Raw genomic sequence first — 16268 nt, forward strand, 5'->3', positions numbered from 1 at the left:
AAACTCTGTATCGTGGTCCTCTTCACAGTCCCCTTCCTTCTTCTCTGACCTTGGTGTCTGTAGGGCTCTTTCTCTTCCATTTCCTCACTCCTCTCTTGCAACTGCTGTGCAGCATTTCTAAAATATTTCTTAAACATGTTATCCTGGAGGCACAACTGGTGTAGCTCACTGAATCAGCTTTGGCTAGTGGCAGCTCCCTTTCGGAGCCATCTGGAACTGTCTGTATCCAACGTGGGAGCAATTCCTGGTCCATTCTCACAGAGGCTACCCCTGCAGTCCCCCTGCTGCCAAAACCTTGGCACAAGCCTGATACAAGCAGTGGTAGAAGTTGCTTCTTAGGTTGATGATCTTGTTGGTGAGGAAGGTGCTTCAGGTCTGTTTCATGGAAGACTGAAAGGAGCTGATGGGAGTATTGAAGCTAGTCAATTTCTTGATGTCAGACTGAAACTGAAGTAGGAGAAAATCAGGTTTACTTCATTAGAAGAAATTCAACTCTGGTCTTCTGCACAGAAAAGTGTGGTAGCACACATCTTGCTCCCTACCTGTACACTATTAAGTGTAGTTTTTCAAGTCATTGCTGAGATATCAAAGTGCTTATTTTTTTGTTTCTCTAAACTTAAAAGATTGAGGGATAGTAGGAGTGGAGGAGCTTTAGTCTTGCATGTGAGCCTGCTTGTGATAAAACAGCCTCAGTGAAACATGCAGTTAAAATCTGGCAATAGGTCATGTCTTGGTTTACCTACAGCCTTTCCTATATAAGACATCTTTAACTTCTGCTGACCTGGACAGACAAGTGAGCAGTGGATAGAATCTCATGAGAGTTTAAGCTTCAGGTTTGTGAACTGTGTGTCTAAGGGCTTCTTAAATGCTAACAGCTTGGGTAGATTTCCAGAAGGAAAGAAAAGCATTATTTGTTGAGTTTTGCCCCAAAGAATGGGAGTGCCAAAACTATTCATAAAACAATCGAGTTTCTTAATGCAATTTCATCCCAGCTTTATTTTGTTTGGAAAATTGTAAACACTTTCAGCTGAAGCTGTCTAAAACCCATCTGCCTGAGGCAGAATTTGGGTGTGAGAAATCTTCAATTTGAGAAGCTAGCTGTATATCTTGAAGGAATAATTTGAAGCCTTAGAAAGGGAGTGATTGCCATTCTTTGAAGCTGCTAGTAAGTAGCTCTGTAGCTTGATAAAGGACTGCATTCTGGGGTCTGTGAGACACACGGTCAGGCTGCATTCAAAAATTCCTGAAACATTCATGCAGCGTACTTCAAGTTTACTTGGCAGTCAGTTTGGTTGCCCTATTAATATTTTTTTTTGGTTGCAGAAATAGTTTACTGAAACTGGCTTCTTGTTATATTGTTGAAGTTACTAATGCAACTTACCAGTCCTTAGTATCATTAACTTCATTCAAAGCACTAAAGCTGAAGGCAATGCTAAAGTATATGTAGAAGCAGAGTACTTTATACTAGCTTATATGTGTGACTTCAGTATTAGGAAACTGGGAAAAAAAAATTGTATTTCCTGTACGAAATGGCAACTAGCTTGAAGGCTGTGTTTTGTGGCTTGTATATTCATGTAACCTAATTATGGTAGTTGAGCACTAGTGCTTTTCTTAACTTAATGTGGATACTTGTGCAAACTGTTTGTTTATTTTATTTTTTTTTTTATATGGCAAGACTGACAACTGGATGGTGAGGATTTCCTGCCATTTCGCCACTGGCAGGCAATCAAAAGTTGATACCACTTCTAAGAGAATTCACTTTAAAAGCTCAAAAGTGGATGTACATGCCTAATCATTTAGTTGTTATGTTTGAATAACTGCCCTGATAAACTTGGGTCTTACATTATTATTACCATTATTATTTTTAGATTTCTGTTGATTACAGAAGGTTCAGATAATAACCAGTTCTTCATTACAGGTATCCTTACAAGCTGCAAATAGTCATTTGCTCCCCCTGGCACCACTGTTGCTGAACTTCAGTTGCCTGTGCTATAGAAGTCCATACATCATACAGGAGGTACTTGACAACCCTAATCTAATCAGCACAGAGACGAATGAGTCTTTCCATGCTTCTAAGGATTTCAATACAGCTTTATATTTTTGGCATACATGTTTATTACAAGTGTCAGGTAATCCTCAGTGTCAGACAGAAGACACCATGAACTTTTATTTTCCTAATTAGAAGACTCCTGAGGACTGTGGAAGAAAACCTGCTACTCTAACTTCATCTTTCAGCTAGAAATTAATGAGCAAATATTCCTTTAATGGGATTGAGAGTTGCTTCTGCGAAGAAAACATCCAGCCTAAATTAATCATTTTTTCTGTATCTCATCCAGTGATAAAGAAAGAAATAATCTTCGAAATCTGAAGTTGTTATTTAAAAATTTAATTTGGAAGAGTTGCAGAGATGAACCTGTAAAATCATTGATGGAGACTGAGAATGGCTGCCTTCACCTTGATCTTCTGATTAAGTCAAAAAGTCTTTTCAGACAGCTTTCAGCTATTCTCATGTTCACAATAATCTTTACACTGGAATCTTTTTTGGATTATAGTTAGTCCAAATCAAAAGGTAAAATGCATTGGTACAACCTGTACACTCTGCATATCATTTTGTAGTTATGGTATTAAAAAACACTGTAGTTGGAGACTGGCCTTAAGCTGTAGGCTTCCATACTTATTTTTAGTTACAGTACTTCAGGAAAAGAGTAACATGCTTCTTAAAAGTTAGTTGTGTTGGTTGAGTACCAAGAGTAGTAATGCACACTTTATTTGTGGTGTATCTACTGAGGTTGATGTGTAGTTACAAACAATGTCAGCAACAGGAATCTGATTTTTTTCCTAGATTGTGTGGCTTTGTGTAGCATATCAGACTTCCTCTCGTGTATGGAGTTGAGCAAACAGTGTATTTACACTTTGTGCTGTGATTAAACTAGCTGGTTGACACTACTTCTTAAAAAAAAAAAAAAAAAAAAAAAAAGCCTTAAGTATTTGAAGTTTCCACAGTCTGCCTCAGTAGGACTTCTCTTGCTGTGTGCTTTCTGAGTATTGTAGGAGTCTAAGACTGTGGTACCTATCGAGATTGATTTGTTGAGTGAGGCATTTGATACCGAGTATTATGACCACTTTTCCTTGAGTCAAGGACAGATCATTAGCTGTTTCATTAAAACACTTAAGCAGTCAAATTAAGTGTCCTCTAATTTCGAAACTAATTCATGTGGGCTTGCTGGTGTGATTTTGTTGATTTTTGGTGTAGTGGTCTTGTTTTCAAACATTCCTATAGGTTACTTTGAAAAGTCATTCTCTTAGCAGAAAGAGTGACAAACTGAGTCTGATTTGTGACATCTTAAAACAATAATATTTTGTGTAGTTATTGTTTTTTAAAAATGTTATGATCTGCCTGTCTTCTGTTCTGGAGAGATGGATCTAGAGTCTGTCAGAAATTCCTTGTCCAGATATTTCACCTACTCATTCTATTGTGATTTCATTACTCTAAAGAGTGTTAAGAGAAAGCAAACAGGACAGAGAATGATTTTTATCTTTTTTTATTGACTAGTAAATTCTCCTTCTTGAAATGAGGGAGTGATCAGCCATCTGCATTTGTTTATTTTTAATAGCAAGTTACTAAGTCCAAACTATTAAATAAAAAGTTATCATGAATATTTTAGAGCATAGTCAAGACCAGTACTTGTAATGAAACTGTAAATTAAAGTCTTTCTAATGATGAGTGAAAGAATTGTAGAGTCTCAAATACATTTCTGCTTGGTCTCTGCTTTTGTTGAGGAGCTTGTCAGAGAGAATGAAGGACATAATGCACTGATAGGGATTTCCTAGAGTTTAACTGGCATTTCTTCCTCAGCAATGTTAAGGTTACTTCATTTTTAGGAAAGTAAAAACTTTTTACAGTTACAGTTAATTTTTGTATGAGACTGATAGGTGTTGCTGTTTGCCTCCTGTTAGGATCTTTGCTAAGGATCTGGGCAGCAATGAGGATGGTGGAGAGAGGAAATCATTCGGGAATGCCAAGGAGAAAACAGTAGGAACAGGATCTTCTTATGTCTGCAAAGTATTTATGCCAAAATTTTGTTTAAAATGTGGGGCTACTATAATCAAACCAACACTTCAAAAAGTTTCTTCTGGTGGCATGTGACAAGGAATCATGTACAGTCTTGGCTTACAGTCTCTGCTCAAAGATATTTGCTTGTCATTATTTTCCTTTTTATTCTCTTACTATCATGGATTGTCTGAGGAATTTCCTTCCTGAACTCAAAAATTACTGATCACTTAAATGTCACGTAGCAGCAGAACTGTCCCATGTGCAGACAGAGTAACAGACAGAGCAGCCTGTATGGAACATCTACTATTGAAACTAGAGTTACTTGAAAAAGTGGATCTCCTGGAGTTGACAAACCCTTAAAATATTGTGTATTAAACTTTCTAATTCATATAAAGATAGCAACTTCTTTGTGGTTGGCTAAATTCATTTTTATTTAGCTTTTTTTCCATCTTGCAGTTAGGACAGCTGTACTTCCTTGGGAAACAGTGCAAGTATACAGTTGTTTTAAAAACCTCACATTGGGCCTTAGTACTGAATGTTGTTAATATGTGAACTTAAAAATCCTGTAACCTTCCATCATTTTCTTCACATACGAGATAAACTGTAGTTTACACCTAGACTATTATCTGGAATAAAAATACTGTTCAGGTTATTTTGCTTATGCTTTCAAAGCTGAAAAACTAAGCACACTTCACAAATAGTCCATGAGGTAAGTGTCAGGCATGGTAATTTTCTTGACGTGGGTTGGTACCATTGGTCCAAAACTCAGTTTGGCTTTTCATCATCAGAAATTGGTTCAAGATATGTTTAAATCCGTCTGTAAAAACACTAAGTAGAATTCAGAGTTCCAGCAGACTTCTTCCATGCAGGAACAGAAAAGTCTTAAAAGATTTACAGACTTAAAATAACTGAAATTCTAGATTTCTTCTTTATTTGCTTTCAGTGGTTATCTGGAAGTTCTAGGTTCTTTTACTTATTCAGACTAACTTAGCCTCTGGGTAACTCCTTTTATACAACCTTCTGTTTTTTTTTTCTGGGGAAAAAAAAAAAAAAAGAACCAGCAGAAAGCTTTTCTGCTGAACTTTATCTGGAAACGATTTACTCTTACGCATTTCCTATTAAAGAAATCTGCAGGGTGCATGTAACACCAGTGCAGAACAAAAGACTGATGTCACTTTTCAACTTTCTACTTCAGTTGAAGAGATCTGCTGCATTCCATAGTTTCTTTCATCTTTACTGCTAGATCTTGGCACTGTTCTAGTTCTTGGAAAACATCAGAAGAGTCAGAAGATGCTCAGAAACACACTTCCATAAATGACTAAAGATCCTGATTTCCAAATGGAGTGACTGAATTAAGGTGACCTAGGAACCTACCCTACACTCTTTGATCATGCTATAGGATAAAAACAGTAGGTAATATGTTCTAACAGGAATGATTACATGCTTTCGTGAGAGTTCTCCATGCGTGCTGCGTAACCCCAAATGAGCTGTGATTCTGCAGGGACTTGTAGACAAATTAATGTATTAATTGTTGAATGACTTGTGGGGTGATTTTTCCAAGTAATGTAGTATAGTATACTCTGTATGATCATTTGTGTTAGTAAGTGCAATTTCTACAAGCCTTTAAAGTAATTTATGGCCTGATGTTACAAGGCATAGTTCTAACAGTGATAGTGGGTAAGTATCAGTTCCAGTATTGTCTTGCTACAGCTACTTGTATATTAGCATAAGCACAGTCTTGTCTTACTTTTAAGTATTTATAACAACCCTCTGAAGAAGTATTTTGAAACTGGTAGTCTCTATAGCACTTAAACTAGGTTTGAAGGATGTAATCTGTTTCTGTACTTAGGGATATTTATTATATAGAAAGAATGTTAGCAGATACAGTAAATCTAACTGCTACTTAGTGACACTTCATTCAAAACATGTTAATCAGGCCTTACAGGATTTTGAAAGAGCCAGTCATTAAGAGGAAGAAAAACTGGAAGTGGTGATGTTTACTGCTAAGGAAACAAATACTTTTTGATGGCTGTAGTGTCAGAAGAGCTGGAAAAATAATTAAAATCTTCATAAAGTTGTCTATTTTTTTTTCCTTTTTTACATGTTTTAATGACCTATTAAGATACTGTAACTGAGATAGAGTGTGACTATCTGGTATTTGCTGCATTTCTTTTGCTTGTCACTTGTACTTAGGAGCTTGAGAAAAACAAGTGTCCATAAATGCTTAGTCAATGATAATATAAAAATGTGTAATGTTTTCATTTAAAATATACAGGCAAATATGATAGAGTCAAATGTATTCTTCCTGTTAGTATCTTTATGCAGCAGGATGGTATGAACTTTTTCTGTATATTTGTATAAATAAGTATTGTTAAAAGTGAGTATACTATAAAGCTGACTGGGAGGAGTGGTTGTTTGGCACCTATTTCCACAAATTGCTGTAATATTTTTGAATATATTTTTTTGCCTTCCTGCATTGAATATGTAACCTGTCTATGAGGTAGCCTGAGTCTCAATTCAGTAATGCATTAATGTATTTTGATAACATAGTGAGACAAGGCTTTCTGGGAGTTAGGTGTGTGTGTTCTGTAGTTGTGTGTGGTTTCTGTTCCTTTTCTATTAGTGGTGTTTCGTTAAGAAATACTGTATTCCAAGATGGATTTAAAATGTTAGTTGTGTGTAGAAAAAGTATGTATTTGTTCTACTTTTTGTATCTTTGTCCTTTCATCCTCCTACTTGTCAATATACTGCAGATGTGCTAATGGTGCTAAGTCCTGCATTTTCTACATCTAATAGTGCTTTAATATAATTTGAAAAGTTGTCTTACAGTGCATGGCCAATAGGAAATAATTGTGTCTGGAGGGTCAGGTGTGCTGGAGAGTGATGTGTTGCATTCCTGATTCCTTGCTGTAGTAGTCTGAGGATAGAACCTTACTAGAGAAGATCCCATTGTTACATGAAAATCTGTATAGTATCAGCAATTCAAGAATCAGTACCTTATTCTTTCCTTTAGTTGTGGCATGGAGTTCCTTAAACACTGGTTGTTTTTCAGCATTGTTACTCTTAAGCTTTCAATGGTCAATGATGCAGTAATGCTAGATATAGGTATACTTGTAGATACACACATTCGTTTTATTATTGTTGGTCAAATTGCATGCAAACTTGATTTTACTGGTTAGTTTTTTTTTCTCCACTCTGTCACCAGAAGAAGGCAATGATGCAGTCTTTGACTCGGTCTAAATTTATACCTTTGCTGATATTCTAGGAACATGTTTTCATTCATAGTGTAAACAGATGCTCTTTCCTGACTATCACTTTGCCAAACACCACATCCTGCCTCATTACAAGTCTGCTTATAGTAATCTTATCTCTTGTTACTTTACTTTCAGACAAACATAACATCACTAGTTATGTCTAATAATCTGTAGTCATAAAGTATTCCTGAAAAGACTGATAACAAGAAAACAAACACACACACAAATCAACTGCCTGGGCAGAGAATAGAATGCTAATTCACTGCAGTCATTAGTTTAGTCTGTTTAGCTCATGTTAATCACAGCTGACTTCTTTGATTGCCATGAAGGAATGGATTGCCTGTGCATTGTGGTTAGTGTGTGGATCATTAGAGAAGGCTGTTTCTTGTTCAAGACCTGGGGATGTGTGGGTTTCTGAACACATTAAATATAACTATACCTGGACAGACTTATTTAGTCAAGTCTTCTCCTTTCATTGCCTCTTTCTTAGGCTAATAGGGAAGGTTTGATTGTGGACCAAAGATACAAATTAATCTGAGTCATAACTAATAAGTAGATAATACACTAAACATGCCATTTTTAACCTGAGTGTTAACGCTCAGAATATGCAGTGTTCAGAATGGCAGAATATCCAGGCTGTTCAGATTAGATCTTCACTGACCTGGCTTTAGACTTTAAACTGCAGCACTCCAAAATGCTTGTTTTCTCTCAGCCTACACATGGCATGTCCTGAAAGAAAGGCAGCAAAGACAGTGTTTGTTCCACCTGTGTGTTGGCTCTATATCTCCAGTCCACCCAGAGCAAGGTAATTTACTCATGACTGCATTAGCTTTCAGAAGGTTTCCTTATAATATCGGATTCTGGAAATCATGTACTGGAACATCTATCAGAGCTTCTCTGGTTCAATTGAAACAGTCAAGATGAAGCAGAATTTCCATTGTCTTGTATAGTATCTGGTTTATTTATTATTTCTGAAGCAGTATAGTTTGCAGAAGTACTAGTGTTTTAATTACACAATTTTGCACTACAATTTAAAGTGAGGCATTTTAAAACAACAATAAAAAATCATCTGCAGGGAGATTAAGTCTTCAGAGTGGGCCTAGAGTTAGTGTTCAGAAGCAGTAGCAGTTCCAGCAATGCACTGAAATGTGTATTTTCACCTCAGATATATTAATGCAAGGTGGTTACTTGTCTTTGTTTTGGGTTTCTGTGTACTTTGAATTCAAGAGTTCTCTTTTTTTAACCACAAAGTTCTGGTGTTGTGAAAAGCCTGCAAATCTGGATTGTCATAAGGTTGGAAGAACACTTGTGTTCCTTTTCTTAAAGAGTTGTCACAAGCATAGGGGGGATATACAACATGATGGGAGGGGATGGTTATGTGAAATCACTTAAGTAGATTGTTACTCAGTATGAAACCCTACCTTAGGCTTCCAGGTATATGAGGCAGTGTTGGCAGTCACCTGTAGAATACCACTAGCTTGAGATTTCCATTTTAAGACCTTTGCACGATTGATAGTTAAACCTGATTGTACTGAAGATTTTTATGGTGTGTCTGATACGTGTTGAACAGGTTTGAAAACTTTCATCTGCGTATGGGTCATTCCCATTGTTGTTGGCCGAACTTAGAGCTGTTCTTCCGTTGCAGCACTGCAGAGAATAATCAGTAGCCTTTCTGTATTTAGTTTTGCTAGCTTTAGGCTATTGCTTAACCAAGCAATGAAACTAATGTTTGGAGTCTCATTTGTGACATCAGTGCACTCTGCTTTTGGGGAATGCATACTTAATCAAATGTAGGTTGATATAAATTTTAACTGCGGGTATGGTCCTTATCAGGACTAAGGGGAGTAATCTTTAGCATGGGTTTTGGCCTTTTGGAAGGAAAACTGATACTCTGATTGGCAGATTGTGTCCATAACTGACCTCTGCCCTTCTGTGTAGGTTTTTTGTGTTGGTTTTTTTTTTTTTTTCATCACAACTTTGTCAGTCCTGAGATCATTTGAATGTAAAGAAAAACTAGATTAGTGGGAAGCTGGGAAATTTCTTATTTGTTTTTGCTGCTTCTGTCTTCTCTGCATTTGTTTGATATATTGTTATTGCTTATAACTTCTTGAAAACAGGTCTGTTTGAGAAGATTCCCAAAACAGTGCTGTTTGAAATTCTGTCCCTCCTCTTAGGAGGAGGGAAAAAAAAAGCTACCTTTTCATTGCAGAAGCAGTTTGGAAGCCGGTGGGAGGCTTTCTGATCATACACTTTTTTCTGCCTTTGCAGTGTGAAGTAAAATATAACTACTCAAATTCAAGTTCTGGTGTCCCAAATCAATGCATTACATTTTTGGGCAAACTTTGTCTTCTCTACTTCGAAGATGCTTTGAGTCAGTGAGGGTATTTAACAGAACAAAGCAGTTACGGTCACTACTCCTTGCTGTTATGTGCTCTCCCAGCATACAACTTGTCAGTTTTTGATGTGCGTTTCTTAGTTTAGTTGTTGGTAGGTGATATTATGAGATCAAAATAAGATAGCACAGCTTTAAGATACCTGTTAGATAGAACCTAAAGTAATGCTTAGTAACTATGTGCTATGACTATGTATGATTAAAATGACTATGATTAAAATGTCTATTTATATTCTGGTGTTATGCAGAATCAAACTGAATGTGGAATATAACTGTGCCTAGATGTTTAAAGTTACTGAGAGAATGCTGCATCACGTACTCTTCCTCAATATAACTGTGTGACTGATAGGTAACAGTAATGTCTTCAGTGAATAAAGTTTGTTTGGGCCCTTCTTTGTGGGGTGGCTAAATCTGGAATAACATTGTGGTTTTGAGTGCTCTCAATTTAGGAGAGTTCCTTTTATAACTTAACTAAGAACTAAAGGTCCAGTGCATATTTTTAGTGTTGCTTCTCCTTATAGTTCTTCTTGTGCAATACTTCCAGGTCTTATCATTTTGAAAACTAAATAGAGTTGTATGTGTATGAGGCTTTTTATATCTAGATTTTTCATGTAAGAGAGACTTCCCAAAACAATGGGAAGGTATCAGTACTGCCTTGCTTTCAGGAAGAGATGGGAGAAGAGTGAAATTATGTAGCTGTAATGTATACAATACTATGACAACATAAAAATTCCCACTTCTATGACACGTTGCCACCTTCATTTAGTTATTGCATAAAACCTATGTATGTTTTAATAAGAAAAATCACTTCTTTATCTTGAAGATCACAGCGTAGTTAAAAGATCCAAAGCCTGTAAAGGTGTATGTTTCTAATTTAAGGTCCTAACTGTTTTTTTTTTCGTTAGTGAAATCATGGCCACAGGTAACTTGATGAGAGTTTGTTGCATTTACTTGAGACACAGGTTTTTGTTTATCTGAAGTAGATGGGTTGTCACTTAAATAACTTTGACACGGATTTATGGTCTGTATGGACACTGCCTTTAAAAGGAAGACTTGGAAACTTCTTAGTTTAAGATAGAATTTTACAACTATACTTTTTTTTTTTGACAGCTAGAAGATGGACACACTTTATTTGACTACAATGTTGGACTCAATGACATAGTTCAGCTTTTGATACGTTCTGAATCTGAAGCTCCTACAACGGTTTCTATGACAGATGAGGATGGAGAAGTCAATCCCTGTGCTGTTTCCAACTGCAAGAACAAAGTCAAAAAAACAAGTAGTGGGTCTCCCAGTCAGCCATCTACATCATCTCGCTCATTTCTCATTGATCCTGGCATTGGATTGTACAAGGTATGTACAAGCTTTGAAAGCTGGAAGCTTACCTTACACTTGGAGGTTCAGTTTTACTCTTAAAAGGTTTTTTGCTTTTTTGTGTAAATGTCTATGTACTAACTGGTTTCTTTCATTATTTAACCTAATTTCCCAGTGAGGGAAACTATAAACTGCTTTTAAGTAGATATCTCTGCAAGTTGTTGAAGTTTCACTGACAGTTGCATTCTTTTTATTAGAGATAAGATGTTAAATTGAGTTAAATTACTTTAAAATTACAGATATTTTAAGTGTGTTCAAACTTCAGTCATCTGGATTAAATCTGAGTTTTGATGGAGTTGTTTGGGGAAGAGTATTATATTAAAGTTTTTTAATGTGGTTTAGTTTAAAGTAACTTAGTGTGTGTTGCTGTACCAGGCTCATTAGTGTTACAGGTTTCAGGAGTGTTCATAAACTTTGACACATTGTGTTCTCTAAAAGTTTTTTTAGTAAGTGGGTTGTGGCCTCCCATAAGTTAAGAGTGCCTGTGAAATAGCAGTACTTTCTGTAAAAAGAGAAAAAAATCCACAGAAAAGATAGGTGGAAAAGCGTGGCCTTTTCCCCTATCTATTTTTTTCCAGCTTGCCAAATATGAGTTTTAATACTAATGCTTATCTTGTTCTGATAGAGGACTGATAAACTTAATATAATACACTGTGATTTTATTATACTTTGTTTAGGAATCACATATATCACTTCCCTTGTTAGTTTTTAGTAACCTTCTGAATTTTTCCATATTGTCATCTAGGATTGTACCAGTATACTAGAATTTAAGTTAAAACAGAAAACAAGCAATCTGCAGATTGCTAGGTAGCTGGATATTTAGCAAGATGTGTATATGAAGGTATGGTAACATTTTTCCTCCTGCTCTGGAGGTGCTTTTTGATGAATAGTATCAATAGCAGTAATTCTTTTGAAAAAGTTCAAGATTACACAGAGAAAAAAAGATTGCACTGCTATACCTCTACAACTTTCGGGTAGAGGAATGGTCTTATTTAGAACCTTCACCCAGATGAAAAGATATATCTTGGTTTCACTTAAAACCTGAAACACGTAACAATTTTTATTTTTTTCAAGCCAGCTTTATATTTTTAATATGTGGAGAGAGAAAAAGTAGTTTGTGTATGGCTACAGTCATTGTTCTTAGCTGTTTTGCAGATGACAGAAGGAACACTTAGTGGTTTTCTGCTTACAGAATCAGGGAACTTAAAGAAATTCTAGCCAGTAATGCAATTCAAATGTGGAAAACTTTTAATAAATAAGTTAATGAAAAAGACCATAAACTAAGGCATGTTAGATGGCTAAATGCTTGGATGTGTTTAATTATTGTTTACCAAACAATAAGGAATTGTCTAGTTACAGGAAGGAATAATCTTTAATCATTTTCTTAATTTTTTTTTAATAGCTGAGCAAAGTCCTGTGCTTCACTGGATCTGGTTGCAGAGCTAGACTCGAGACGTGTTACTCCATGTTCTGAATAGTCTTTGTGCACTCCTTTCTGGTTTCAGCTACCAAAAGGAAAGGTGTAGCCAGTATGGAACATCTCATAAAAAGAGAAAACAAAAGGTAGAGGTGAAGATGAAAAAAAAAAAAAAAAAAAAGGGTGATAATTATTGTTAGATAGTTATAATAGTGACTTATGGTGACTATACAGAGGAATTCTGTTGATTATGTAAATCAGAATTTAGAAAGATTAGTAGTGGGTGTAACAATATTCAACTCCTGTTCCTTATTGTTAAGACTGAAAATAGTTAATGCATCTGGTTTAAAAACTGGATTATTAGTAGTAGTTTCTTACTCAGTCTGGTGACTATCCTTGGACCTGTCCTGCTCAGTGTGTTCACCAATGGCCTGGAGAGAAGGAGGAAATGCATGTTCTCCAAGTCTTTGAACACCAGCATAGCACTGGGTAGCGTAGCTGGTGTGAAGGCAAGTCTGCCATTCAGAAGGATGTAGGTGGACTTGAAATAACGGACTGCCATGAACTTCAAGAAAATCAAATCCTGCACTTCAGATGAATAATATTCTCCCATGGTGCAGACTGGGAGTGTGGCAGCCCCACTGGGGATTTGGTCTGCTGTAATGGCATCTGGAGCTCGTTTAAGATTGTCTGAAAGTCATCACTGCAGTGTAGCAGTACCGCATGCTAAGAATGCATCAACAGGAGCTGGGCTGAATTAGCAAGAACACAGCCAGTTGATGAGCTGATTATTCAACTTCATTATCAATTATGAGTGATTATTCAACTTCACTTGTAATTTGATATTCCACCTTCTGCATCCATCTTCAGGTGTGTTAGCACAAGGAAAATGGTGATAAATTTAGCAAGTGCAGTGGGTCAAGTTCACACCAAGAAGTCCAGTTTGGCTATCTTGGAGAGACCTTAGGACACTGGTCTTATTTAACCTAGAAAAGAGAAGGCTCTGGGGAAGACAGGACCTTCCAATGTTCTTCAAAGACAAAGCTTTCTACTGAGGTACAGAACAGGAGAATGAAAGACAGTATTTGGGAATTAGAAAGGGGTAGTAAGGAAGTAAACTATGATGATAAGGGTTGAAACAGGTTGCATTAGAGAGGGTGAGAAACTTCCATGCTTGGAACTTTTCACGACATAACAACCTGATAAAATTCTGAACAAATTGACATGAACTCAGTTCGTATCTTGCTTTAAGCAGAAGGTTGGGCTGGAGATCTCCAGAAGCACCTTTTAACCTCAGTGATTTTATGGTCATTGGAAATCATGCTACTTTTTTTCCCCCCTGACATATACCATAACTTTTCATCACTGGGCCTTCCACAGATTGGATGGCATTTTCTTATATCTACTTTAGAACGATGACTTCATCTGGTGCTTCTGCCTGGTTTAGCCTCCAATGTTCTCTTATCTTTTAAAGATGGTTGGTATTTCTTTAATTGCTCTGTTGCATAGCTCCTCTCATCTTAGCTGTGAGAGCAAAATCTATTTGCAGCCTTTTCTTTGGCCCTTCAGAGCATTTTAATTTGCAGATTTCTTTTGCAGAAAAATAGAATAGTCTGTGGTCTTGCTTCGGAATATGTACAGTCCCTACTTGCGTGCAGTATTTTTCTTTAGTAATTAAAAGTGTGCTTGTTCATCATATGTTGTCATTATATTCCTGTGAATCAGTTCGCAGTATTGGTTTGACTGGACTGAAAACACCCCATAAAACATCCCATTGAACAGGTACTAGGGAAATTTGCTCTTAGTGAATTGCATGCTGCTGCAGTTTAAGTGTAGACAGTTAATTATTTCATTATCAATCTTTGTATTATGGTGATAATTGTGAAGTAGTTATTTTCTCTCAGAGAAAAGGAGAAGTAATACAACAGTAAACAAGGTTATGATACTTCAAATCAGGAAGAAGGGCAAAGATGAGATCTGTTCCTACTGTTGTAGTTCTTATGGAAAAAAAGGATCTGGCTTGATCTGTCCTATTTAACTATTTCTAGTGATTTTTTTAAGAGTTTAGAAAAGAGTTGGGGATAATTAGTATTATCCCCATTATTCATATTTTAGTGATCATAAGTCATAACTGTTTATGACTGTTTGTTAATTTTGCAATTCTAAATAAGAAACAGTTGCTGTTTTGTTGGTATTAACATTTGTAGTTATATCACTGGATGATGTTCTACAAACTAAAATGAAAGATGAATTAGATTGATGGTTGTCTTTAGTTGGTAAATCAGTCTAGGTAATTGCATGTAAACACATTTGCCAGAACTCTAAAAGGCTTTTAGGTTGTTACACCAACGTTAGACTTCTTCCTTACCATAGAGCTCTGATTTTGTTTGCATCTTTACTTACCTTCTCCTTGTACCTTTTGTTTTTCATGGGAAATATTCTTTTATACAACTTGGTTTCAATCTTCTACTCCTCAAGAACTGCTCCAAGTAGTCATATTCCAACTTAAAATCAACAGAAAATAAATCTACCAAAACAATTCTGCATAAAAGCAGTCTTGACTGTATTTTTCTTTGAATTCTCTGCTGCAGACTGGATCTTTTTGCAGAAACAGAACTGTGTAAAATAGTTGTCTGATGTTCCTCAGTAGTCTTTGATGGTAATTTATTGCTTTTGTACTTTGCCAGGGTGGAAAGTCTGTTTTGTGAATGTGCATATCAAATTATGAAAGGATGCTTTTGCAAGGAATTATGGGAGACTGCACTGAATTTTATTTCTGTAATCTAATGATGATGGCTTGGCTAACATGGCTTCTCTGGCACTTTCTGAACTTCTTTCAAGTAGTAGCAGCGGATGAAGGACTCTTTTCCCAAGTTTCTCAAGTCTGCTCTTCAGACAAAAAAAATAGAGAACCTTGTGCTACAACTAATTCAAACTCTTAGGGTTTTGTAGGGACACTTTTCTTCTGTTTTTTTTTTTTTTTTTTTTTTTTTACAAGTGTTGAAATCCACTGCTTATATTTAAAACATTTAAAATGAGGCTGTTCTTTGATTTATTAGGCGACTGAAGTGTTCCTCCTGGTAAAAATCTGTATTTCAGATACTGTAGTTTTTAAGAATAAAAAACAAAGCGTTGGAATTTTGTGGGAGAAAAAAGAGAGGATTGAATTTTGGAGACTGTTTTAAGAAAGTGAATGAAAGGAGGAGATTAAAATTTGAAGCATTATTTATACATTGCTTTCTTGGGTTAAATTTGTTAGTTTAAACTGCTGTGAATTGCATGTTCAGATACTTAGAGAATGCTTAACTCTAAATAGTGGATGTTACTGAGTGTGGTGGTTTTTACTTTTTTTCTTTTGATCTTGTCCCTGCCAAGATGTATTATGGTTGTTTGGTTAATAGAAGCTAGCTTTTGGAGTTGCAAAGTATGTCCCTGCCACTAGTACTTGACAAAGGCTGCAGTTTAAGCGACATCTATATTGTAATTGTTTGTTGCAGATGTTTTCTGTGGCATGGCTGTGCAGAACTTATGTTGTCATGATTTTTTTTATAGTTGTTATGCTGTGGATGAAACGTTCTTTAAATAACCTTTTTCCCGGTGTTCTCAGAATTATTAAAGAAACACCCGATTAAGTAGCTGATGACTTGTGAAAATAAAACATGCTCTAGAATAATGTCCTGGTTTCAGTTAGCACAGAATTAATTTTCTTCCTAGTAGCTGGTGGAATGCTGTGTTTTGGCTTAGAATGAGAAGAGTGCTGATAACACCCCGATGCTT

At 36.1% G+C, this 16268-nt stretch overlaps 1 protein-coding gene across 3 annotated transcripts in view; it reads left to right on the top strand.

Moving 5' to 3' along the window:
• UHRF2 (ubiquitin like with PHD and ring finger domains 2) overlaps positions 1-16268 on the top strand; it is an 85166-nt gene that overhangs the window by 4425 nt on the left and 64473 nt on the right. For all 3 annotated transcript variants that reach the window (XM_082782519.1, XM_082782517.1, XM_082782518.1), the window contains exon 2: positions 10811-11053. In XM_082782519.1, coding sequence (XP_082638645.1) covers positions 10811-11053 — 243 coding nt within the window. The remainder of the gene's footprint in view (positions 1-10810; positions 11054-16268) is intronic.

This window comes from Aythya marila (genome assembly GCF_965140915.1).
Source record: "Aythya marila genome assembly, chromosome: Z".
Lineage (NCBI taxonomy): Eukaryota > Metazoa > Chordata > Aves > Anseriformes > Anatidae > Aythya > Aythya marila.